The sequence below is a fragment of the Terrapene carolina genome, unplaced genomic scaffold (assembly GCF_002925995.2).
Source record: "Terrapene carolina triunguis isolate 2854851 unplaced genomic scaffold, T_m_triunguis-2.0 Scaffold210, whole genome shotgun sequence".
Lineage (NCBI taxonomy): Eukaryota > Metazoa > Chordata > Testudines > Emydidae > Terrapene > Terrapene triunguis.
This window is the reverse complement of record NW_020664561.1, coordinates 31,298,119-31,323,872: the sequence shown is the minus strand read 5'-3', so window position 1 is coordinate 31,323,872 and position 25,754 is coordinate 31,298,119. Positions and strand designations below refer to the sequence as shown.

The 25,754-nt window shown below is 42.7% G+C and overlaps 1 protein-coding gene across 1 annotated transcript in view; it reads right to left on the bottom strand.

Annotated features, from left to right (window-relative positions):
* Window positions 1-25,754, bottom strand: part of LOC113407308 (dual specificity protein phosphatase CDC14A-like) — a 118,452-nt gene that overhangs the window by 11,962 nt on the left and 80,736 nt on the right. Inside the window, exons 8-10 of the mRNA XM_026655659.2 lie at window positions 22,701-22,788; window positions 14,693-14,923; window positions 10,444-10,582 (exon numbers count right to left, since the gene is read on the bottom strand). Of these exons, the coding sequence (XP_026511444.2) occupies window positions 10,444-10,582; window positions 14,693-14,923; window positions 22,701-22,788 (458 nt within the window). The remainder of the gene's footprint in view (window positions 1-10,443; window positions 10,583-14,692; window positions 14,924-22,700; window positions 22,789-25,754) is intronic.

The window sequence follows — 25,754 nt, the reverse complement described above, 5'->3', positions numbered from 1 at the left end:
AGAGATGAATGAGAGAATTTTCAGTAACACATTTCTGTTAGGAATGTCTCTCCTCATTCATAACAAATGGGTAATGCCTCTCTCCTGTGGAATTTGCAGGTAGTCCAACAAGGCACAAAGACTAAGCCCCATGGTTCAACTCAGGCTACCAGAAGAGTTTTTCCAAAGCTACAGAAACACTCCAGGATCTGAATATTAGCATTAAGACAACAACTTAAAATGTAATTGCCTGTTAATATAATTTCTAAGTCTCCCTTTAGAGAAAATATTCACTTTGTTACAAATTGTGTTTTAGTCATTTACCAGACTTCCAAGGTGGTTGAATGAAGATGGAAGCTATTATAAAAAAAAAATGATCAGGTAAGAAATTTCTCATACTGCTGTATAGGTTCTCCCCTCATTCATAACAAATGGGAATTAGTGAACAATGAATGATTCACAGAAGTGTGGAGGGCAGGTGTGGGGTAGATAAGCAAGAGTAGTACTATAGTAGAATTATTATAGTAGAATAAGCAAAAATTAAACTGTGCCTCCCAATATAAAGCAAAAGCTCTGTAATTTAAGGAACTATTTGGGAACACAGTAGCAACTTCCTACCAAAGGATGCCTCCTGCAGAGGAATGGAAACCTTTGACTTTCTTCCTCAGGTAAGGCTCAGACACTTTCTTCCCATAAAAATGCTTGAGATATATCTTTGGAGCTCTAGGAATGCCTATTTGTGCCAAAGAAGTGCTGAGGACTGGAACAAAATCATATGAGAGCTATTTCCCAGGAATTGTGGTAAGAGGAACCTACCTTGGGCAGAAAGGTTTCTGGAGCTATAAGAATAATCTTTTTTCCATGACAAAAGGAGTATGGGTTCTTGTGATGGCAACTAGAAAGGCCACCCACAGACTTGTCTAATCTGTTATTGTTTAATCTCAACATCAATTGGAGACTGCAATATACCTGCATAAAGAATGCTGGTAGGGCTGTTACCTTCCTTTTTCTGGTGAGACCAACTATCCTGGGGAAACTCTAGTGTCTCTGATGTGGTAAACTTTGTGATTATTAAATCTGTGTAACAGAAACATCTACAGGCTGGTTCCAGTTGTTCTGGGCACTGTAAAAATATAACAGAGACCATCCCTGCCCCAAAGAAATTGTTTGTCCTCATACCAGAAACTGAATTTGCAAAACCAATGCCTTTTCCTAGTTGAGTTCTGTCTTGAGTCCAAAATGTATCAATGAGGTTAATGGAGAAATTCTGAACTACACTTTTCCTTCAACACCCAGGCTGTTAACTGTGAGTGGTCCAGGTCTGGACAAAGAAGAGATCCTTGCTTTAAGAGGTCTGGTCTTTTGTTGCACATGCAATGGAGGTTCTTTGGCTGCCTAGCAAGTCCAAACAACTGCCTTTTAGAGAAGTGGTGGTCCAGAAGGAGGAGACTTCATCTCTCTATGTTTAAAGACAGCAGATTCTTCTCTGCCTTGGGCATTATTTCCATTACCTCAGAAAAGGTCTGACTTCTGGTTATTCACTGATTTCGGAAGGGATTCAGGCCCCATGGGAAAGTTATTCCATAAAACCCACTACAGGGTTTGATGCACCTTCTTCTGAAGCAGCTGCTACTCTGGCTACTATCAGACAGAACACTGGACTCAATATACCTCCGTGGTCAATCTTGTATGGGTATTCTTATATTTTTGCTCAGCATGCAATTGACAGAGCTATCAAAATGAAGTAAAACGATGCGGTAGATTGAGATTTTGGACATTTGTATAGCAGAGGGTCAGAACTGGAGAGAGAGCTGGATGCTTCCCTTTTTCTAAGTCAGGGATCATAACCCCAGGATCATCTAATCTTCCATGTACGCTCCACACTTTGTGTGGCTTGTTTCCACAATGAGCATGCAAAGGCTCAGAGTGAAAACTGGGTTGGCTTTCAGCATATTGTCTGTATTTACCTGCCTAAAAGGGGACATTCAGATATGTACTGTGAATGATGCTTATTTTTGTATTGCATACAACAAGTGGTTCCATGCTCTCAAAAGGACTTTTTGGAGGAACATTCTGTGAAGTCCTGCTCAGGGAATGATATCAATGCATAATGCCAGCAATCCTAGCTGCTAGAGATAACTGGCAAGGATGACCACTGTCAGTGACTTCAAAACTCAGAAAAAAATGCAAAAAAAAAAGAATAGTCTGCATGCTGCTACAAGGATCTGATCAGAATGTGAACCTGAAAACTTTCACACTGAAAGCAAGGATCCTACCCCAGACAACAAAGCCACTTGCTTGCCACCAAACAGATGTTCCTTACTAAGTATAGGGAATATTTTTGGTCTGAATGGCTACAATTTAGGCTTTGAAATTTTTATGCAGTCTTCCTCACCCTTATGGTTTATGGGATTTTTTGCATGGAAGTCCTCTTTCTGAGGGGTGACATCTTTTCATTAGTGGGGCTACTCCTCTTCCAATGTTAGGCTCCTAAAACTTATGCAATTTCTATTTTTTTGTAATATAACATTTTGGCTAAAACCAAATGTTAAACTAAAAGTCCCCATTTGGATATTACGATGTCCTCAAAGATGGTACATGTGGAAAACCCTGTACCGAATTATGATTGAAGGGGGAAATAGATATTTTATTATAATTAATATTGATGAACTCCTTGCGAGCTAGTGGTTTCCTGTCCTGTGACAGTCATGCAGGGTTTTTTTGGGACAAATACCTTGATTGTGGGAATAATCTGTTAGAAAGACCAAGGAGCGTGAAAGGACACCTCCTTGCTTCCCCAGGGTGGCCAGCAGATATCTGAGTACTTCAGAATACCAATCAAGGCTTTACTCAGAAAAACAGGAGCCAGTTTGAACATGGGAAGGGATTTATCTCTTACGTCCCTGTAATCCTATGATGGTGTAGCTGCATATGGAACATGCCTCTGCTGTAGGTACAGACTACCTAAAGTGCTCCTTCTAATCTAATGTGGAGCCAGCTCATGAAGATGGGGAGGGACAGAGAGACACCTCTTGCTACTCTTCAGATTCTGATTCCCTTTCCCTGTCAAAGTGAGGGTCTACAGGCAGTAAACAAGAAACAGGCACTTATTCCACTGCTGTCTGAAATCTGAGACCCTTTCCTTGGGAGAGTCAGGGTTCATGGGCTAAAAGCTAGAAAGGCACAATACCTATTATGTTGCAGCCTGAGGTAGGGCTTCACAGGAGTAACAGGCTTTTCTGCATGCCTACATATGCTGCAGGGTGAAGATGGGACTAATACCAAGCACAGTGAAGGAACTATACAGAGAACAGAAAAGTCCCAGCAAACTCTACATCTGGGTGTAAAGGCAAAGAAGAATGGGTTTAAACCATGATATTTATTCCACTTGCTCATTAACAAAATGAAATGATGCCTTACAAGGACTACGCTTGCTTTTTTATTTTTGGATCTGAAGCTTCTGGGATTTGCAAGGTTTATTTCCTGAGCAGCCTGGGAGGGTTCTCTTCTCCTTGGAAAACCTCATGCTCCTCAATGAGCCTTCCCACAGCAGAGTTGTGGTTTGGGGGTGGTAGAAGGAGGGAGAGAGGGGAGTGCATGCCAATCTGATTCAAAGCACCATGCCCTGGCAGAGTGAGGGTCAGTGTCTTGTAGCAGCAGGGCATGGCTCATCCTGAACAACCGCCTTATAAATATAGCATCTCTTAGACTTGGTTCAATGAGTGCAGGGTTTCTTTGCTACTGTGGTGGGGGAAGAGGGAACTTGCTAAGAGGTGCTGCTGCACTGGAGGAACCAGAGGGCTAGAGCATCAATGCTCCAGTGATCCTTCAGATCAGGAGAAAGAGTGGGAGGAGCTAGAAGCTGAAATGAAGTTGCTACTGCATGAAAATGAATAAAAGTTGAAGTTATGAAACAAAACTGAACTGCCAACTTGTTCTGCTGCCAGAGACAGAATTTTGGTGGCCTGAGTTGAATGGTGGGGCTTAGCTGCTGGAACCTCCAGCAACAACACTGAATTGATTCTAAACTGTACAGGTCAGAGGGATTACCCGTTAGTGATGAATGAGGACAGAAGCTGTGCAGCAGAAATTTACTTTATCTTTTTCTTTACAAGATCTGGAAATCTATTATAAAGCGTGGTTGTAAGTGGAAAGACTGTTCTGATAGCTAGGGAAGAAAATCATGCTTCAAAAAGTTCCGCCTCTGTTCTCTTCCCAGGTCTTTATAAATAAAATGCAAAACGAAAAAAAAAGCAACCAGTCTCACCACCCATCAGGGTCGTCTCTTAGTCCTGGTCTTTAGGGCTTCAAAGTCCTTACAGCCCTTCTTCAAAGCCTTCCCCAGCCAGCTCCTGCTCCCTGTAGGTGTCCCCTGTCTCAAGCCTTCTGCCTGGCAGGTGTAGAGAGCCACTTTCCAGTTCCTTTCCAGCCCCAGGTCTCTGCTTACAGGGCCCAAGGACTGTAACAAGCTTATTGGGATGCAAGCATGTGCCCTGTTACAGTGATATTCTTTACTCTCTTCATTCAAAGTTTGTTACATATAAAGCAGAGGTTGGAACACACTGTTTTTACTGCAGTCCACTAACTCTAAATTTTGAAAGCAAACTTATATATCCTAATAAAAGTGGTGGTATGGATCATTTGAAAGATCACTCCTCTCACCAATATAGTACACTGTGGCACAGAGTGTGGCAAACAGTTTTCACAAAATTACTATCGAGTTGATTTTATTGACACTTTGCTGCTCTGAAAAGCAGTGGCAAACAGAAGCAATGCTTTTCCTCCTACCTACTCCATTTTCCTCAAAGAAATTAAACAGCTTTTTATTTTAAACATGAAAACCATTACCTAAATCCCAAAGATGAGTGACCATCACAAAAGCATATGCAGAAGTGAACTGGAAACCTTTCATTCCTCATAAAACATATATTCCTTCGTATAAGCTTAAAAGATTAATATAGCGTAGCAATAAAGTCAGTGGTAAAGATAGGCCTATATCAATACAATTTAAAATAATTTCAAACAATATGATTTTATATGATTGTGGCAGAAAAGAATGAAAGCTTGGTTGACTGGTTTAGCATGAGGAATTTGTACCCTCCTGTTAGATGTACTGAATACATGCTTTATTACCACACATAGCAAATATTTGCATGTTTGCCAGCATGTGTGAACTAATTACCTGAGGTGATATCTCTCTTTTGGCTCCAAATAATCATAAATGTGGGAGCATAACACATACATCTCTCTATGAATAAATCTTTTTAGCTCCAATTTAGTTTTTAACATTTTTTTAAAGGGAACAATAATCTATTTCTCGAATCTTCTCTATTAGCCTTCTTTTCCCCTCAGAAGTATAAGATAATATAGCTCCTGTTAGAGGGGGAAAAAGTGTGACAAATACAGCAGTAAACCAAAAAGAGATTGGATTATCTGCATGCATTGCCTCAGAGAAAAGCTCCCACTGGGAGGTCAGATAACCAGTAAATACAGCAGGATTAGATAGTTGAAAAAATGTTCCTACACAGAGCGAGGAAAGTCAATATCCAGTATACTTAAAGAATGATCTGAGATTACACAGCTGCTGATGTCAGCCAAGTTAACTCAGAAGAACATGATGGGAATTTTTAAAACAAAAACAGTCAATATAGGAGTGTGACAGACCCAGACCAGTGGGGTACAGGAGTCTGGTAGAGGGCAAATATACTGGTCACTGGATGAGTAGTTTTCTGTTCCCTGAGTGACCAGAGCAGGGGCTGCACTAGAGTAATCAGGAACCTGCTAGAACCAGTTAAGACAGGCAGGCTAATTAGGACACCTGGAGCCAATTAAGAAGAAGCTGCTAGAATCAATTAAGGCAGGCTAATCAGTGCACCTGGGTTTTAAAAAGGAGCTCACTTCAGTTTGTGGTGGGAGTGTGAGGAGCTGGGAGGGTGTGGGTGTGGGTGTGCTGCTAGAGGACTGAGGAGCACAAGCGTTATCAGACACCAGGAGGAAGGTCCTGTGGTGAGAATAAGGAAGGTGTTTGGAGGAGGCCATGGGGAAGTAGCCCAGGGAGTTGTAGCTGTCATGCAGCTGTTACAGGAGGCACTATAGACAGCTGCAGTCCACAGGGCCCTGGGTTGGAACCCGGAGTAGAGGGCGGGCCCGGGTTCCCCCCAAACCTCTCAATTGACCTGGACTGTGGGTTCTCCCAGAGGGGAAGGTCTCTGGGCTGTTCCCCAACCCACATGGTGAATCTCTGAGGCAAGAAAATCCGTCAATAAGCGCAGGACCCACCAAGATAGAGGAGGAACTTTGTCACAAGGAGATAGCGCTGTAGTGTAAACGCACTCTTTTGGTCAAAGAGGAATACTGCCATCGCTCCAGTAACAAGTAGAACAAAAAACTGAGATCATGTTGTTCATGAAGTTTAACATCATTTATAAGAGGGCCTCCTTCAGGATTTGTCATATATAAATCCTGAAGAACAATTCTGCATTGATTTGCACATTGTTCTCATCTGGAAAGTTATCTTCCCAAACATGAGAGCTAGAAACACAAATATATATTTGTATGAATGCATCAAAGATGCTTTGGGCATTGCTGGGCATTGCTGGGCATTGCTAAGCAACACTACACTCAAGCATTTTTTAAGCACTTTGGCAATCACCGTTCTATTATCCTTTAGAAGCTTCTGAAACAAGCCATGTATGTGCTTTAAGGTTTCATATTTCCATTTTATAATCAATCTTGATGAAGTTAATTATTTCTCAAACAACACATTTACAATACTCCAGGACAATACATTTCTCAAACAATACTAAAGGTATGAATCCTCAATTCACAGTTTTGGCGCAGGTTTCTCTTGTGTGACCTTGGACTAGTCATTTTTTAATCTCTGTGCATAGGCGCCATCTCCGTGGGTGCTCAGGGGCTGGAGCACCCACAGAAAATTAATAGTGGGTGTGCTCCCCCCCTCTCCCCCCACAGTGTCTCCCGCCAATCAGTTCTTCCCCCTCACCCCACGCCTCCGGCCTACCCCAATCAACTGTTTGGCGGTGGCGTGTGCGGGAGGCAGGAAGAGGTAGGGGAGGGAGAGGGGCTGGCTAATGCATGCTCCAGATGCCAGGGAGTGGAAGGGGTGGGAGTCCAGCAGCAGACGGGGCAGGACCATCCAGCCCCTTCTGGTCGCTGGGATGCTGCTTTGCAGTGTAGCGGGCTGGCGCTGGCGGCTGTCTGAGAGAGTCTGCTCAGCCTGGCTGGGAAGGCGGCTTTTGCTCCCTGCCTGGGCTTCGGCGCCAGGAACCGGGGGCGAGTGAGATTGTACGGGGAGATTTTGACAAACCAGTAAAGTGCCTGAAACCACTATGGCTTATTGTTAAAAGCAGCCTATTTAGCAGTCTCAGGGCTTGGCTACACTTGCAGCTGTAGAGCGCTTTGGGTTAAACCAGCCTTCGTAGAGCGCACTAGGGAAAGCGCTCCAGTCTGTCCACTCTGACAGCTGCAAGTGCACTGGCGTGGCCACATTTGCGGCATTTGCAGTGGCATTGGGAGTGGTGCATTATGGGCAGCTATCCCAGTGTTCAAGTGGCTGCAACATGCTTTTCAAATGAAGGGGGTGGGGTGGAGTGTGTTGTTTGTATGTGGGGGGAGAGAGAGAGTGGGTTTTTGGAGTGCTGAGAGTGTGTTAGCACGCTATCTTGTAAGTTCAGATCCCCCTAGCCTCCCTGCCTCTCACTCACTCAGGCCTGGTCTACACTAACACCCCAATTCGATCTAAGGTACGCAACTTCAGCTACGTGAATAACGTAGCTGAAGTCGACATACTTTAGTTCGAACTTACCGCGGTTCAGACGCGGTCCACACGCGGCAGGCAGGCTCCCCCGTCGACTCCGCGGTACTCCTCTCGCTGAGGTGGAGTACCGCAGTCGACGGCGAGCACTTCCGGGATCGATTTATCGCGTCCAGACCAGACGCGATAAATCGAACCCCGAAGTTCGACTGCCAGCCGTCGAACTACCGCGGTAGTGTAGACCTGGCCTCAGTAAACATTTGCTCTGTCCCGTTGCAGATAAGCAGCTGCTGTCTGAAACGGAGCTCTGAAAAGGCACTTCCGCATTCCTCAGCCGATTTCACAACAAAGAGAAGAGAGGCCACTTGACTTAAGGGGATTATAGGACGTTTCCGGAGGTCAATCAGTGCGCTGTAACGTAACTCCTCATTCACACTGGCCCTGGGGCGTCTCAGCCAATACGCAACAGCCGTTATCCCTCTCGTGCAGGTAGAGTACCAGGAGCACTCTAGCCAGGGAGTCAGAGCACTCTATATGCCTTGCCAGTGTGGACGGGGAGTAAGGTAGAGCGCTCTGGGAGGCTTTATTGCGGTATAAGGTGCCAGTGTAGCCAAGCCCTCAGCTTGACCAAGGCAGGAGGGGAGGGGGTTTGGGTGCCACAGAAAGGGCAGCTTGACCCCACATCCTTCCTGATAAGAATTGTGTTGAAGTTGCTGATACATGCATTTTAAAAGAGCAGGATGTGCCCCAGGAATGTCTATTAGGGTCTCAAGGCTGCAAACTCTGGAAAAACCCACACCTGGTTAATCAATAACCAGAAGGAACCTCTTGCTTGACCATTGAAACTGCTTACTTAACAAGTTTTCTTTAAGGGGCATGTCATTCTATTACTAATGTATAAATAAGGGGAAAAAGGTTGAGATAGTTGGACTCTTTTTGGACTCTCCCTCTGGATACAACTTGCGGTCCCCACCGGCAGACGGAAGATTTGGCCACTAGAAGCCTGCCACTGTGTCACTCGAGAGCCACACTCAGCACTGGTAATTATCAAGGGTTGGGGGTGTTTTAGTAATCTGTTGCGGACGTGTGTAAGTGCTTGAGACTAAGTAAAGTTTAGCCTTAAGTGAAAGCACTCTTGTGTTGTTCTGTTTGTGCCAGCCATCTATCAGTCAGATGGCCGTGTCTCCCCTGATTTATTTCCTGACACCACTTCCCACAGAGTAAAAGTTACCAAGAGCTTTGGGTTGAAAAAACCCTGGGTAACACCCTCCCTCTGGCACGTTTCCAGCTCGCTCAGCCGTGATCCTCAGCAGCCGCTGGGCTGCAGAGCAGCAACCGGGAGGGGCCGGCGTTAGAAGCATTCCCTCCCACTCCCTGCCTGAACTCCCTCCTGCCAGGAATGTGCTGGGGGGGCAGAGGGGGGCAGGTGCAGTGAGAGGACAGAGCGCCCTCCCCCCTCCCCCCCCCACAGGGGCTGCCGTGGGGGTCGACATGTGCCTGGTCACAGGACCTCCTCCCAGTATGGGAGGCACCAGTTGTCTATGGGGCGCCCTCGGGAGAGGGGGCGGAACAGGGGCGGAGCGGGGCCTTGGGAGAAGGGGCAGGGCCTGGGCTGGAGCTGGGGGTCAAGCACCCCCGGGAAATCAGGAAGTCAGCGCCTATGTCTCTGTGCCTCAGCGTCCCATTTTGGAAATGGAATACTACTACCTTCCTAAATCTGTCTAGTCTATTTAGATTGTAAGCACTATCGATCAGGGACGGTCTCTTACTACATATTTATACAATACCTAGCAAAACACTACATCCCCCGTTAGAGTTTTCCCATAATGACGCACATTTACAGTTGTCATCTTAAAATGCATTTTGTATTGGATAGTACGTTAAGCTGGGGGCGGGGGGTAAACGGGCAGAAGAGTCTGTGCTCACCAGACCTCACTCCCCTTCAGAACCTGGAAAGGAACCGAAGATTCCCGAGTTGTATGTACCATGCCTCTGCTGTCAGCAAATATCTGTGAAATCCAATGACAAAAAGTCCTATTCCCACCTCCAATGCTAGCTTACATAGAGGGTGACAACCTACTACTGCTATCAGTTACTTCATTAGTTCAAGTGGCAGAGGGCTGTGAGGTCGATCTAAAGATTCCAATCCTGCTGATGACCCATGTATGTGTCAATATAATGCCATGTTACAGAATTTGTTTGCTTTTTTAAAAAGCCTAGGATATTACATGCACAGCCATTAAAAGAACATTCAGAGTCCAAAGTCAAGCACTCAAAAATCAGGAAATGCCATAATTAAGGATGCTTGTGCATATGCAATAAGATACCATCTTTAAATACATTATCACATACTTTTTCCCCACATTCATCCTCCTTGGATAATCACAGGCTTAGCCTCCAACACTGACACCCCTTTCAACTGCTGGACCCCCACCCTCCCAAAATAATCAAACCCAGAATCCAGGAGAGTTTTAACTCCAATAAGGGAAAAGTGCCAGAGATTCCATAGAGATGTCACAATTGCTACTTATTTTATGTGGAAGATATTCAAACACTAAGGTGATGATGGGTGGCAACACAAAACCCTATGAGATTAGATAAATACCATTTGGTAGATACTACAAATGGGTAAAAACAGAGATGGTTAGAAGCGGTAGACTCCCTACAGTAACAAAAGATGCTATACTCACTCTTCCAAAAAGTGCTGCTGGGGTCCTATAATAGAGCCTGGCCGACATATTCTAATCCAAGCAATGACTTCAGCATGTGTGAACCTATAGTGTTTCATTATGTAACAGGCTATCAATGTTCCTGTTCTCCCCAGACCAGCTACAAAAGACAAAAGTACCAAAATAAATATTCATACACAAATACACATGTACAACACTTAAGTATTTTGAAACCAGTGTTCCCCCCCAGACCACATCTCTATATTACAATTTCATCCATGCCTCTGATGTTTGATTTGTGATTTTTGCTTAATTTCTTATTGTATTTGCTATGTTTTAGAAATAAAGCTGGCCAGATACCCAAACAAGTATCAAATTGCTGGAAGTTTGTTTTAGTAGAGGTGTTTAAGAAAACATGGAAGAAAGGTGGAATTGTGGATTTCATTGTAATTTGCATCATTTCACCACTAAAACCCTTTAGCTTGTAACTATTTTTTCTGAAATTTATTTCAATAAAGAATTTTTAAAAATGTCCTTTAAGTTTTATAACTGATTATAAAATACAAAAATATATCTAACATCCTATAATAAATGTTAAAAAAGCAAAATGTGTTTCCTGATAAAGTAGAAGGAAAGTTTTAAGACTGACCACTTTACAAGCTATGGCCCAAATCCTGCGAACACTTAAGCATGGGTTTGAAAAGATATCCACATTTAAATGCTGGCAGAATTGGGACCCAAATTAACTTTCTGGAATCACTATATCATGTTATTAAATGAACACTCATTCAATTTAAATTTTTTTAACATTTTTTTTGCAGGCTGGCAAAACTATAAAAAAATAAATAAATACTAGTTAGTGTTTCAATAGCTGTTTTCATCTAAACAGATTAAAGCGATGTACAAGGTGTTCTGCACAGCGAAATGAAGAAACAGAATCTAAGGGACATGTCCAAGTTAACAGCAAGTTAGCAACAGAATGGGGATTTGCCCAATTCCAGTCCTGTGATCTATCCACTAGACCGCACTGTCTCCCCAATAAAATATTTACAGTTTACAGTATGGTTAATTACCTGCAGATGTCCATTAGCTCCCTAACTATGGTTTCTGCACTAACAGTAACTGTTGAGATGCAAACATTTTTACATTCAATATAGAATAACAACCACTCTACATTTAATCAAGGAATACTAATCTTGTTGTCTGATTTCTTAGAATGCTAAAAGAATTTAAGAAATGGGATGAATGGGGTCACAAGAACAAATAATGAGCAGATTCTATTTATTACAGCACTAGCTCTGTAGAATGATTTGAAGGAGAAGACAATAGTGTTACATTAGAGACAGACATGCAGTTTGTGTTGGGAAGGCAGTTTATAAATAGACTACTCAAACTGTAACAACTCAGACATATTTGTCTGAAGAAGAAAACAGTCTCTGATCTATAAAAATATTTTTTATTAAATCACATTTGTTACTGAAGGTTTTAGCAGAAAGGCTATGTGAAAAAACTAAAGCTATGGAAACATCTGGAATAGCAAACTTTCAGATTAAATAATTTTAACAACAGCTCCAGTAACAGGGGTGAAAGTAAGTCCAGTGACTTACCGGTACGCTGGGGCCAGCTCTGGCCCCCGGAAGGGGCGTGGCCTAGGGCGGAAGGGGCGTGGCTGGGGGAGTCAGAGCCAGCCCCAGCCCACCCTGTAAGGTAAGTGCCCCCCGCCCCCCACCGGGGTAGCAGCAGCAGCCCGGGGCTCCAGCGGCTATTTAAAGGACCGGGGCGGCAGAGGCAGCTGGAGTCCCGGGCCCTTTAAATAGCCCCCGGAGCCCCCCACTACCCCTGGGCTCCGGGGGCTATTTAAAGGCCCCGGGGCTCCCCTGCTTCTACCGCTTCGGCCCTGTAAATAGCCGCGGGAGCCCTGGGGAAGCGGCGGGGCTCCCGCAGCTATTTAAAGGACCGGGGCAGCAGAGGCAACTGGAGTCCCGGGCCCTTTAAATAGCCCCTGGAACTACCCGCTATCCCAGGGCTCCGGGGGCCCGGGGCTCCCCTGCTTCTACCGCTCCAGCCCTGTAAATAGCTGCGGGAGCCCTGGGGAAGTAGCGGGGCTCCCGCGGCTATTTAAAGGACCAGGGCGGCAGAGACAGCTGGAGTCCCGGGCCCTTTAAATAGCCCCTGGAGCCCCCCACTATCCCAGGGCTCTGGGGGCTATTTAAAGGGCCCGGGGCTCCCCTGCTTCTACCGCCCTGGCCCTTTAAATAGCCGCCGGAGCCCCACCGCCACTACTCCAGGGCTCCGGAGGCTATTTAAAGGGCCGGGGCGGTAGAAGCAGGGGAGCCCCAGATTTTTAAATAGCCCCAAGAGCCCTGCAGCCCTACCCCAGGGCTCCAGCAATGGGGCTCTGGTGGCAATTTAAAGGGCCTGGGGCTCCAGCCCCTGCTTGGAGCCCCAGACCCTTTAAATTGCCGCCCTGGGGAAGCCGGGCGGCCCCGGTACGGCAAACCAGCTCTTGCCGGTATGCCATACCTGGGCGTACCGGCTTACTTTCACCTCTGTCCGGTAACAAGTGATTTCTAACATGGAAGCTGTAGAAACATCCCTGGCAAAACAAGAGAGCAATACAGCTACCATGCAGTATATTAAGTATGAATGAACACTGAATTTGTGTCTTATAGATTTAGTAGAGCCCAAGGAAGGAACAAAGGCCAAGTAGTTGATCTTCAGATAGTACGGCACTGAACTAACGGACAACTAGTTCAACAATATAAATGTTCAACACTGAATTCAGAGCATTTAGAGTCATATACTTGTAACACAACTGTTAAGTGTATCATGTCCCTCTAGTAGTTAATCCACATAAAGGATAACAATCTACTATTATTATCAACAATTTAAATTACGACTTTAGTTTAAGCCATACAGCTCTGTGTTATTGTTGTCAAAAGTTTGCTGACAACTTCTGGTAGGGGATTGTTACACACCTGAACTTAGTTTTTTCTAAACATTTTGTAGGAAAATTTAGTGCTCATAGAAATGACAAATGAATACTACTGTTTTGAATCAGGCATAGTACAAAGAAATATTTTGCTAACCTCTCTATAACTCTGTTAATGCACTTCATTCTTGATCTTCAATGCCCCTGCTAGTCCTTCCTGTATAATCTTTAAAAAAAAAAACCTACCACTAACTGTGCTTGATGCATCAAGATATAAACTTTGTGACACCAGTATCACAAATGGGAGTTAATTTGCAATGATTTATTTTCATATGTGATGAGAGATCAAGTTCTAGTGAACTAATCCAGTGGTTCTCAAACTAGGGCCACCGCTTGTTCAGGGAAAGCCCCCGGCGGGCCGGGCCGGTTTGTTTACCTGCCGCGTCCGCAGGTTCGGCCGATCGCGGTTCCCACTGGCCGCGGTTCGCCGCTCCAGGCCAATGGGGACTGCAGGAAGGCCGGCCAGCACGTCCTTTGGCCCACGCCACTTCCTGCAGCCCCCATTGGCCTGGAGCGGTGAACTGTGTCCAGTGGGAGCCGCGATCGGCAGAACCTGCGGACGCAGCAGGTAAACAAACTGGCCCGGCCCGCCGGGGGCTTTCCCTGAACAAGTGGCGGCCTAGTTTGAGAACCACTGAACTAATCCACTGTGCAACCTATCCAGCTCTCCTCTGTCTAAAATTTTAATTGGGTACATAATCCATATTTGATTACTAAAAAAAAAAAAAGATACATTAAGTCCCTCAATGCTATAGCTAACCTAAAGTGTCATGCCAGGTAGAGTATAAAGATTTTATTAAGTGCTACCCAGTATTAAGTTATGGCGCAATGTACTTTATGTTTTACTCTTCCTCAGGCTACAACAGTAACGTCAAAATTGTATTTTACAATTAAAAAAAAAGTTATGTTCTTTAGACAAAATTTGCAGCAGCAATTCAGAAGCATGAAGAGGACTGTGTGCCTCTTAATATCTACTAGCCCACTTTCCATAAACGCTAAAGAGAGATCTTCAGCAAAATAAACAAAACAAAACAAAAACAAACAGCAGCATCATTATATGGAATAAAAAAAGAAACCCTGAATAGCACTGAGTGGCAAATAATGTAATGTATAGTTCTCATGCTGGAGTAGAAGAATTTAATGTGAACTCTTTGAAGAATGAAGATAACCTGCACAGGATCAAAAACTCTTAAGCAAAATTATTTTCAGAACTGGCAAATGCATTTTCTTATTTTGAACTGCAAACTCACAAGTACACTGTATTAGGTTTTTACATACCTTTACAGTGTACAGCTATAGCACCTTCAGCATTCTCGCAGATGTTCAAGAACCGTCGCACTATATTGTCACTTGGTGTGCTTCCATCTATGAAGAACAGGTCATAATGCTCAAAGCCAGCATCTGTAAAACGTTTTGCCTCATAGATCTTTTTGTTTAGTCTTATGATTGATGTGACATTATGCTTCCTGAAATAGGGAAAGTAGGCTTCAGGTGCGTGAAGAGGATAACCTAAAAGAAGCAAAAAATGATTACACATTAGTAAATCACTGAAAACTACTTGACACACACACAAATCCAGACCTCCATTAAAAAAAACCTAAACAATTTTTGAATGAAAAACTTTTTACTAATGCTGTAAACAATCACATTTGACATTTTAATAAAGGTAAATATATCTATATGAAAAAATATGCTAAGATGTGTTAAAAATTAACAAAAAGCTTTAGCCTGAGGTTTATAAAGCTATTATTCTTACAAATAAAGGTATCAGAAGACATTAAAGCATAATGTCTCTTAGGTACTGTACAATGTCCTGTGTGTTATAAGTTAGGTTTACAATTAATACATTAGAAACCCCCTCACACTCTAAAGCTATTCTTATAATGAAGGATTGTCTGGTTTAAAGTGAGGAATGTGTATGAATGTAGGATTCCATAATGGTGTAAATGTGTATTTGTTGTGGAGCCACAGGCCAAGAGCCTTAGAACAAGTGGACACCTTCTTCAACTAAGAAACTACAGTACAATATGTAAAGAATATGCTAGCAATGCTACTATTATGCTAGCACATTAAGTTTATCACAAGACGCGTTAATTTTAAATTGGTATTCTGCTTCTTTTTTATTTTTCACCTTTATTTCTGTGGGTAGTACACCTAGCCAAACTGAACTTACCATTGTTTATTGTTGGTTAAGAAAGGGTAACTCATGTAGAGAAAATAGCAGCTTTTGTTAAGAAAAGGACAGATCTTTTTTTCTTGATTTGGGTTATTTACCTGAATTTCTTCCAAGCAATAAATTTGGCCTTGCCAAGTGGCGATTGGAGAAATTCTGACTAATCCTATGAAAAATTTTATTCATGACTATATGGGCATGTAGAGAGAGGGGATGGAGAAAATAAACTTATAAAAACATTTAAAACTAAATACTCCTAGCAACTAAGTGAAATCCTGGTCCCATTGGAATCAAAGCCAAAACTCCCATTGACTTCAAAAGGGACAAGATTTCACCATTTATGTAATAAGTCACCATTGCCTTACTGCTAATTTTATAGCAGTAAAATACCTTAATATTAATGTTAGGATTGTTAAGAAATACAGTTAATTAAGTTTAAATCCTGCAAATAAAAATGTATGTTATAGGCAGGGCTTTGGAGCTGTGCTCCGGCTCCGCTCCAGCTCCAGGCAAAAGCTTTCAGCTCCACTGCTCCGGAGCTGCTCCGCACTCCAGCTCTGGGCTCCGCGCCAAAGCCCTGGTTACAGGAAGCTTTTTCTTTGAACTCGAGAGCTGGAGTCTCCATTCTGAAGTGAGTTTTGCACAGAGAAGTTGAAGATGACCTCCAGACCTCTTTAACCCCAAGAGAAAAAAAAATGGATCAGAAGCCAGGATTAGATGGGGCCATGATTATTGCTCCAAGAGAAAGGCAATCCCCTACACAAACTAGAAGCTTGTCTTTTCATGTTGTCTTCAGAGAGGCTCTTGCAAGCCTGAGAAGGCCCTGTCTGAGAATCTTTTGAGTCCATAAGTCAGAAGTGGTATTGGCTCAGCTTGAGAAAAAAAATGTCAGCTTTCCTCCAGAGGAAGGTGGGCCTGGGTCAGCAAAGTTTCATTGTCTTGAGAAGACTACACCTCTGGAGCAAACCCTCTGGTGCTGGAAAATAAAAGTTCACCATGCCAGGAAATTCAATTGACAAAAAGATTGGTGGTTTTGAGAGGGATGGAAGTCATGGTTTCAGGAAAGTGAAAGTGAACCCTCAAGGGGTTCACAGGGATCGATAGAGGGACGTTTTATTGAGGTCAGAGGATTCCTTAAGGGCTTTTTGTAGGAACTAAAGAGTTTTGCTATATCAAAGAGTGACTGAACCAGGATGCCCCTAGAAGGGGTGCCTGTATCTAGTGTCCAAAGGCATATACTTCTTTGACCTACTGTGTTGCAGAGAAGAGATCCAACAAGAAACTGGCAATGTCACAAGAGGTGTCATTGAAGAGGACAGGTATTGTCATCTTGACAAAATCCAGCTTTTTTAGTCTCCTTTATTTCTATGGGGCCTCTTTTTCTGGAGTGAAATAAGGAGTGGATGATGGACAGAGCCATTCATGCAGATACTGTGCATGCTATAACCATATGTAAAGCAATAGAAGATGATTAAAACCACTTTTATGGGAATATTTGATTTTCCACAGCCCATAAAATCTTCTGGAGGACCCACCTCATCAGTTGGGATCAGAATTTATTTTCATCAGATCAGGTCCTATTAAGATTAAGAAAGGATGAACCAATCTTTGGAACAGAAAAGAATTTGTGTGTGTGTCAAGTAGTTTTCAGTGATTTACTAATGTGTAATCATTTTTTGCTTCTTTTAGGTTATCCTCTTCACGCACCTGAAGCCTACTTTCCCTATTTCAGGAAGCATAATGTCACATCAATCATAAGACTAAACAAAAAGATCTATGAGGCAAAATGTTTTACAGATGCTGGCTTTGAGCATTATGACCTGTTCTTCATAGATGGAAGCACACCTTATCCAATTAGACTTGGTATGTCAGAGAGATCTTATTAATGGACCACCTGAATCAACAATCTTCAAGAGATTCTAGAATGAGGAAAACTGATCTGCTTTTCCTAAATCTCATTTTGAGAGGGTCCTGGAGAGATTGGGTTACTGGTTGGCTATCTGACAGGCAAATGGCTCAAATGAAGCATTCCTCCACGTCTTCATTAGCGAATAAGCAACTCAGATCATCTGCATTAAAATGTTCAGAGTGGGAGGAAAGTTTCCCTCCATCGGCTGAGGCCTGAGAAAAATGTTATGCCAAGGGGTATCCTTAAAAGAAGAGACAGGTCTGCTGTTTTATGTTTGCTTATTTTAGAAAAGTGCTAATTGCCTTAGAATTGCAAACCCAGAAAAGGAGAAGAAAAGAGACCTGTCCTCCATGCTTAGAGTGTTGCTTTGGCAGTGGGGTGGGAAATGAGCTGATCCTCCTCAAATTCAAACAAGCAATTTAAAGTACCTGACTATCTGCAGCTTGAGGATTGGAGGATCAGTGAGGAGGGAAGCCTTAGATGACAGAGGATGAACAGTGTGGGGAGCAAAGCAGACAAAGGTCATTGATGGTAGGGTACTCCATGGAACACAGTGGGCATCAAAAGCTAGTCACTTTGGCATTTTGGAGGGACCTCACACAGCCCACATTTATTCCCCTGCTGCCATTTATTCCACCCAGTGGAGTTAAACCAGTTGTAGCCCTGGTGGGAAGGCTGTTGATAGGCTGAATGGAAGTACTGTAAATTGGTAGTGGGTTCCACTCACTATGAACCTGAGAATCTTCTGTTGATCTGGACAGGTCACTATATGAAAGTAAACCTCCTTTAAGTTGAGGGCAGCATACTGATTCCTTTGTTCTAGGGAAGGAATAATGGAAGCTAGGGTGGCCATGTGGAACTTTATTTTCTTCAGGTATTTATTTAACTCTCTCAGATCTAAAATAGACCTGAAACCATCTTTTGCTTTGGGAATAAGGAAACAGCAAGAACAAAAACCCTTCCCCCTGAGAAACAGAGGAACTTCCTCTATGGCTACTGCCAGAAGGAGAGATTGAACCTCCTGCTGAAGAATGGTCTTCTGAGAGCGTCCCTGAAGAGCATGGAGGAAGTGGGACAGAGGATTGGGAAAACATATTGGAAGGAACAGATGGGCCTGTAGGAACTGGCATATTGCCCTCAACAAACCTGTCAAAAATGTGTTTTTAGAAGGGACTGCTGGACAAGAGGAATCTGCTGCCACAAAGGAGGAGTAAGGAGGTAGTTGTATCCTATAATTTCTGCCCCTTTTTCTCAGCAAGTCTTGTGGCTGAGGCAAAAAGCTTCCTCTTTGTCGCAGGTGTATAGATTCTAAGCGACTTCAGAGCTGCCCTGGAACCTTTTAGACTACATAGCTTATTGTCCATCTTTTCCGAAAAGAGGAAGGGACCTTTAAAAGGGCAGATCTTGAATGGCCTGTTATACTTCAGGAGAAGACCAGTAGACTGCAGCCATGAACACTGCCTCATAGATATGGCAGACACCATGGAACAAACTGCTGAGTCCGCTGAATCCAATTGATCCTGACCATCAGCTTGCCCTTCTCCACCATCACACTGAACTCTTGCCTGGAATCTTCCAGTAGCCTGTCTTTAAACTTCATGATGTTTCCCCAGAAGGTAGTCATAGCAACTCAGAGGAGTTTGCTGGTTAGCAACTGTAAGTTGCACCACTCCTGTTGAATAAAATTTACGGCCAAACAAGTCCAGTCTCTTCAACTCCTTCCCCTTTGGTGTGAACACTTGATGCCCCTATCTCTCCTGCTCATTAGCTACTGACACCACCAAAGAGCCTGGGGCTGGGTGAGAGTAGAGGTGTTCAAAACCCTTAGAAGGGACATAGGATCTCCTCTCTGCCTGTTTCACTGTAGGAAGAAGGTAAGGAAAGGAAGTAGGGGTCTACCAATTGCTTCATTAATTGGGAGTGCAACTCAGGAGGCTTCCATCGAAGCTAATTTATTCACTAGTTTGTGGCATTTCTTGCGGACCTCTTCCCCTGAATGTCTAACACCAAAGCCACCCTTTTAAGCAGTTCTTGGTGAATCCTGCAATCCTCCAATGGTGGTGAATCACTCACCATCTCTATAATCTCATTTGGTGATAAGGAAGATGATGCACCAGGATGCTGAGGCGATGTCTGGTCTGTCTCCTGTGGTCGAGGAGCTGTCTGAGCAATTTCCAGTTGCTTGGTACCATATGTCAAGAGAATGTTGCCTGTGGTGCTGACCCCCCCGAGAAGTCAACTCAGATGGGTGAAGGGAGGTCCTAGTAGGGGGAGGAACACTCGATGTCCAGAAAGGCCTCGGACATGGTCTGGGCCCATACTTGCACAGGCCTTTGTTTCTTGAGATGTGCCCACTGCTGGAATTGATGAGAGACCCATGAACTCCAAAGCTCTGATGGAGGGTATGCATCCTGTCTTGCATGGGACACAAAAAGACCCCACTTCCGAGTCTGAAGAAAATGACTCGGAGTCCTATGATAACAGTGGAGCAGAACCCATGTGGATAGGAAATAAAATAAGCTGAGCCAGAGAATGACAGTACTGGGGATATTAATGGTGGTTTGCCCATGAATTGTACTGCCTCTTAGATGCCAGAAACATAGAGGGCATCAATACCACATGCTCTTTTAGAGATGGTATAGGAACCATAGTCACTGGTACCAGCTGAAACCATTTCTGGACTGCCAGGGATACCTGTTCCGAAAAGTTGAGTAATTCTCTAGTGGTTGCATATGCCTCTGGCGTCACTGGTATCAGAACTAGGTCTTGAATCTGAACTTTTTGCATAAGAACATCAGGGATCAGCCTCGATGGATCCGGAACAAATTCCAGAGTCGACAATCCCCCCTTTCTAGATGAGGAATGCTCTGGGGAATGCTTCCCCTCAGTCTCTCTCCCAGAGCCTTAGCCTCTAGATGGTCTTGGTACCAATGCTCTTTCTGAACAGAGTACCAAGTCCTTGGAAGATATGGTTCTCTTCTTTGGTACTGGGGTAAAGAACGAGGTGCCAAAGACATCTCAGGTAGTGTGCTCCAGACTGAAGGTGCAGCACTTGGAATACGCTCTGAACCCGAGGGCTCTGATGGAGGGCAGGGTGCCATCTCCATAAGGAGACACTTACATCTGGCTGCTCTATCTTTTTTAGAGTGAGGCTTAAATCCTTTATTTGTCCTTGATGTGGGATTCCCCCAACATTTTAGGCAGCTGGGGTGCAGGTTGCTGACCCGCATCAGCCTGCTGACCTGCATCAGCCTGGCACACAACTTGCAAGATTTAAACCACAGAGTGCAAGGCATGGCTCTGGTACCAGTACTGAGATTCAAATCTGGCCCAAAAAGGACCTAAAACTGAAGCCTATCACTAGCACTAACTATACTCTATACCTAACTGACTGCTAAGAGAACAAAGCAATTATATACCAAAAGTGAGGGAAAAGGTTGCGACAGCAAGACCAGAAGTGCTCTAACAACCATCACAGTGGTAAGAAGGAACTGAAGGGCGGTTGGCTGCAACTCCATATTCTTATACCTGCATGCAGTGGTGTGCGATGGTGGAGAGTGCTTGTGCCACCCCAGTGGATATTGCTGAGGGATAAAGTTCCCCGACAACTGCGCATGAGGTACATACATACCTACAGTAGAATAGATATGTGCAATCACTCGAAGAGCTCACCGACTTTGCAATGAGAATGCAGGTTAAATCACTCAAGCAATTACAGTCCTTCATTGCCTTGCCACAATGCCTCTGTATGCCCAGAAGACAGACAAGTTCTATAATTCACTGGGAAAACGTTAAAGAACGGCTCAGCTTACTCCAACACAAAGAATCATGAGATATGCTCCCATAAGTCCTGGTGACACACAGGTGGCTGCAGCACCAGCAAGGACACAGTAACTTCGGGATGGCTTTGCAATGTGGCTGCTCACACCCTCTAAAGTATTCAGACTTCATACGATGGTCCAACCTTTTCAGTACTGTGGGCTGCATTCGTAGCTGTGTAGCACCTCCGCAGGCAACGTACATGAACAAAATAGTGTCTTCCATGAGGCGTGACCTTGCACGTACAGTACGTGGAAGGTCATGCTGTGCTGAGGATGCCAATTTTGTAGAGAAAAATGGTGCAGGGCTGGATGCTTTTGGGGGCTAGGCACAATCATCCTGAGGGCTGGATCCTTCCCACTGGCTGCCAGTTGGACCACCCCTCATCCCTCCACTCCAGTATTTTAAAGGAGCAACTTATAAATCACATCTGTGAAAGTACCCACTGCAGGTAATGATTGTAACTGAAAAGTTAAAAAAAAATGTTTTTTCTCAGTTCATGTACTCAATACATTGACAGTACTTTGCGGTTTCCGTTTCCCTGTATAGCTAATCAGTTTCCATTTTAATTTGTATGCATGTTTATATTAAATACAGCAGCTGGAAAGAGACCATTAAAATTAGAAAGTGTGACTTTAAAAACCACATAGATTGGCAGGGAAACTGAGCGGTAGGTGTAGCAAAAAAACTACCTATAACCAATTTTTTAAAAACTAACTAGATTTCTAGTTGACTCTTCCCCTTTAAGTAGTATGAATAAAAATCCCTTCCCCTCTCAATCAGGTTTCACCTCCTTGCTCTCTCTAATGTTATAAAACCTACTAGTTTCTCCATCATCTACAGAATCTTCAAAAGGCAACACCTGAATTTCTAATGTAAAAACAAGCATTTTTAAACCCTTCAGGGCTTTTTTATACAATATAAAGAATCTGGTCTTGCACCCTTTTTTCTTCATTTCCCCCTTTGTAGTTCACCTTTAATTCTGCATAGAAGTGAGATCAGTTGTCAGTTTCAGGAAGAAAAGTAGGGAACCACCTCAAATTTCTGAGTCACTTACTGAGTGAATTCCACAGATCTCTTCTGATTCTCATTGAATGAAATTAAGTCCTATGATGTGAAAACTCTATACCAAATTCTAACCAAACTGACAAAAAACAAAACAAAACAAAACAAAAACAAAAACAAACACACAAAAAACATCAACCTATCAATCCACCTACTGGAATCAATGTAACTTTGGGTTTTTTTTAAACATACTCTAACCCTTAACTACTCTCTTCACAAACACGCCAGAGATTGGAAATAAAGACTAATCATACTAAGGAACAGCAAGGTTATAAAAAAAAATACAATGTTTTGACATATGATTGACAAGAAAAACATACCATTTTCAATTTTGGTTTTTGGATGAGGTCCACTAAATGCTAAAAATTTTCCTGGAACAATCCAGTTGAAGTCACCATTTTCTACCCGCTATTGAGCATTTTAGGAGAGAAGAAAGGAAAAATATTTTAAAATTAATGCACAACTGTTAAAAATCTATTCCTCAATAATACTTTTTTTAAAAATAACTGTATCCTCTCTATAGAAATCATATGAGCAAAGCATTTCAGACGTAACTATTTGGCTCAGAAAATGGGATAAACCAGCCATATATGAAGCTATTTGCCAGAAATTTACATGATAGTAAAGGTAATCTTAGAAAAGCCTACTTTGGAGAGATCTTCAAATAGGCAAACCTTTCTACACCTGACCTAAGACATTTCTGCATTATCAAAGGCTATGGAAATCTGCCACATCATTAACAATGGCAAAAAAGGAATTAATAGTAAACAAATTAAGACAAATTAGCTCTCAAAATAATAATTTCCTTTTTTCCTTGTGAAAGTTGTAATCCATGTACTGGCATGGCTCTGATGAGTCAGTAAACAAACCGAACTATAAATCAATAAGAGGATATTAAACGCTGAAAGAGGGTTTTCTTTAAAAGAAACTACAAGATTGCATGTTCCTCTAACACGAGAAACAAAAGTGTTTTGTTTATTTTTAAACTCAGGCTTCACAACTAATCTGTAATCCTGGAATTCTTCCATTGCTCCCTCAGCCAGCCAAATCTGAAAACATCTCTGAGATACATAACCCAAGGCTTCCCTAATCTCTAAGGCTTCTTAAAAAAATTACAGATGGGTTCATTCCCAGTTTGACAATATAGTTGCTCTACACATGACATTTTTTGCAATGACACTCTGTTTGCATGTTGTATGAAGATTTTTATATCATTTATGAGTAGATGATATATTCAGTAGACTAGCTCGCCACCCCACATAAAATCTCGCCAAGTAAAAAGTTCTGAGTATGTCCATCACTGTAGGTAATTTGTAAACTATTTGCCTGGCTACCCCATTACAATTGACTCCAGGGTCCTCCCACAAGTAAAACTCATGCTGAAGTAAATAGGAGCATAAGGACTGGTGGCCTGACTTCTTACCTGGCAAACAGCAGAAACAAACAAATTTATACCAATGTCTGTAACCTCAGTAGATTGAGCAGAATTTTATATAAGAACGTTTTTCACTTGATAACTCAATGTTGTCAGCTGTATTCATGAATACTGAATTCTTTGTACTTAAAAAGGGACATCATCCACACCTCAATTTTTAACCTACCTGAACAAATATACAGCTGACAGATAACTGGAGATAGCTGATAAGAACCTAAAATACCATTATAAATTCAGTATTTTCTGTCTAATTCAATGAAAAGGGAACAATATATAAGCCTGGGCCTGTGTAGGACAATGAAGGAGAATTGGTTTCTACATCCATTACTCTTGCATATCTGTCCGTTTAAAATTATTCTTAAAACAACTCCCACATCTACACTACAAGTCATCACATTTGTGACCGTGCCAAAAAAATACGTAAGTGTTTACATTTTTAGCTTCACATACTGGAAGTATCTGGACTGAATAAATACACACAGCAGGTTAGTTGGTGTGCATGCTCAGTGTTTACACTGGAGAAGTGCAAGTATAAAGGTAAGTGGCATTTGGTTATGAAAGAGTTGGGGAGAACTGGAGAAAGGAGAACACAGACTCTTTTTAAATGGGCAAACCTGAAAGAATGCAAGAAGAGGAAATTGAAGAGGCTCCCAGATTCTCATTTCTTTAAGTAGGTCAAAATTAATCCAAGGCAGCAGTGTTCCTTTAAATAACATATTCCACATTCTCATTCTTCAAAAGTGAATAATCTCAAATGTAAACATTAACAAAGAATGGAACACTTTGTACACAGATTACTAGTTTATACTATTATGTACACACCGTGCTAGAGAAACTTGACCGGGCATGTACATATTCCCAAGAACCTTCTTTTTTCAATCAACTATCTTTTGTTTTTAGAACAAGCCTTTTACTATAGTATACAAAGAGTAAACAGAATAAAGATTACTTGCTCAACATAAAATATAGTAACTATAACAAAAAATGCTGAGCAATGCAACAAAGGCTGCTGTCGTGGAGAACAAAATTGTGTATCAGTCTATACACAACAGCACACTACTGTACTTAGAAAAACCTCTTTCAAAGATTTTTAAAATTGTGGGAACAGCTAGATGGTAGGAGGGATGGGAGAACTCAATTTGGTGAATGCTGAATGTTCAATACTGAGTTCAAGGTTTGTCTGTCATTTTACTCCCTGCAAACTAAAAACTCAACTAACTTTTCCATGGACATTCTTCTTGCCCATTTCCTACTGTCTCTTGTACTTCAGAGGGATCTTAACTCATATCATAGAATCACAGGACTGGAAGGGACTTCAAGAGGTCATCTAGTCCAGTCCCCTGCACTCATGGCAGGACTAAGTATTATCTGGACCATCCCTGACAGGTGTTCGTCTAACCTGCTCTTAAAAATCTCCAAGGATGGAGATTCCACAACCTCTTTAGGCAATTTATTCCAGTGCTTAACCACCTTGACAGTTAGGAAGTTTTTCCTAATGTCCAACCTAAACCTCCCTTGCTGCAATTTAAGCCCATTGCTTCTTGTCCTAACTCAGAGATTAAGAAGAACAATCTTCCTCCCTCCTCCTTGTAACAACCTTTTATGTACATGAAAACTCTTATGTCCCCTCTCAGTCTTCCCTTTTACAGAATAATCAAAGCCATTTTTTTCAATCTTCCCTCATAGGTCATGTTTTTAGACCTTTAATCATTTTTGTTGCTCTTCTCTGGTCTTTCCTCAATTTGTCCACATCTTTTCTGAAATGTGGTGCCCCGAACTGGACAATACTTAAGCTGAAGCCTAATCAGCACGGAGTAGAGCGGAAGAATTACTTCTTTGTCTTGCTTACAACACAGTACTCCTTCCTACGCAGTCATTTCCCATTTTGTATCTGTGCAACTGATTGTTCCTTCCAAAATGGAGTACTTGGCATTTGTCC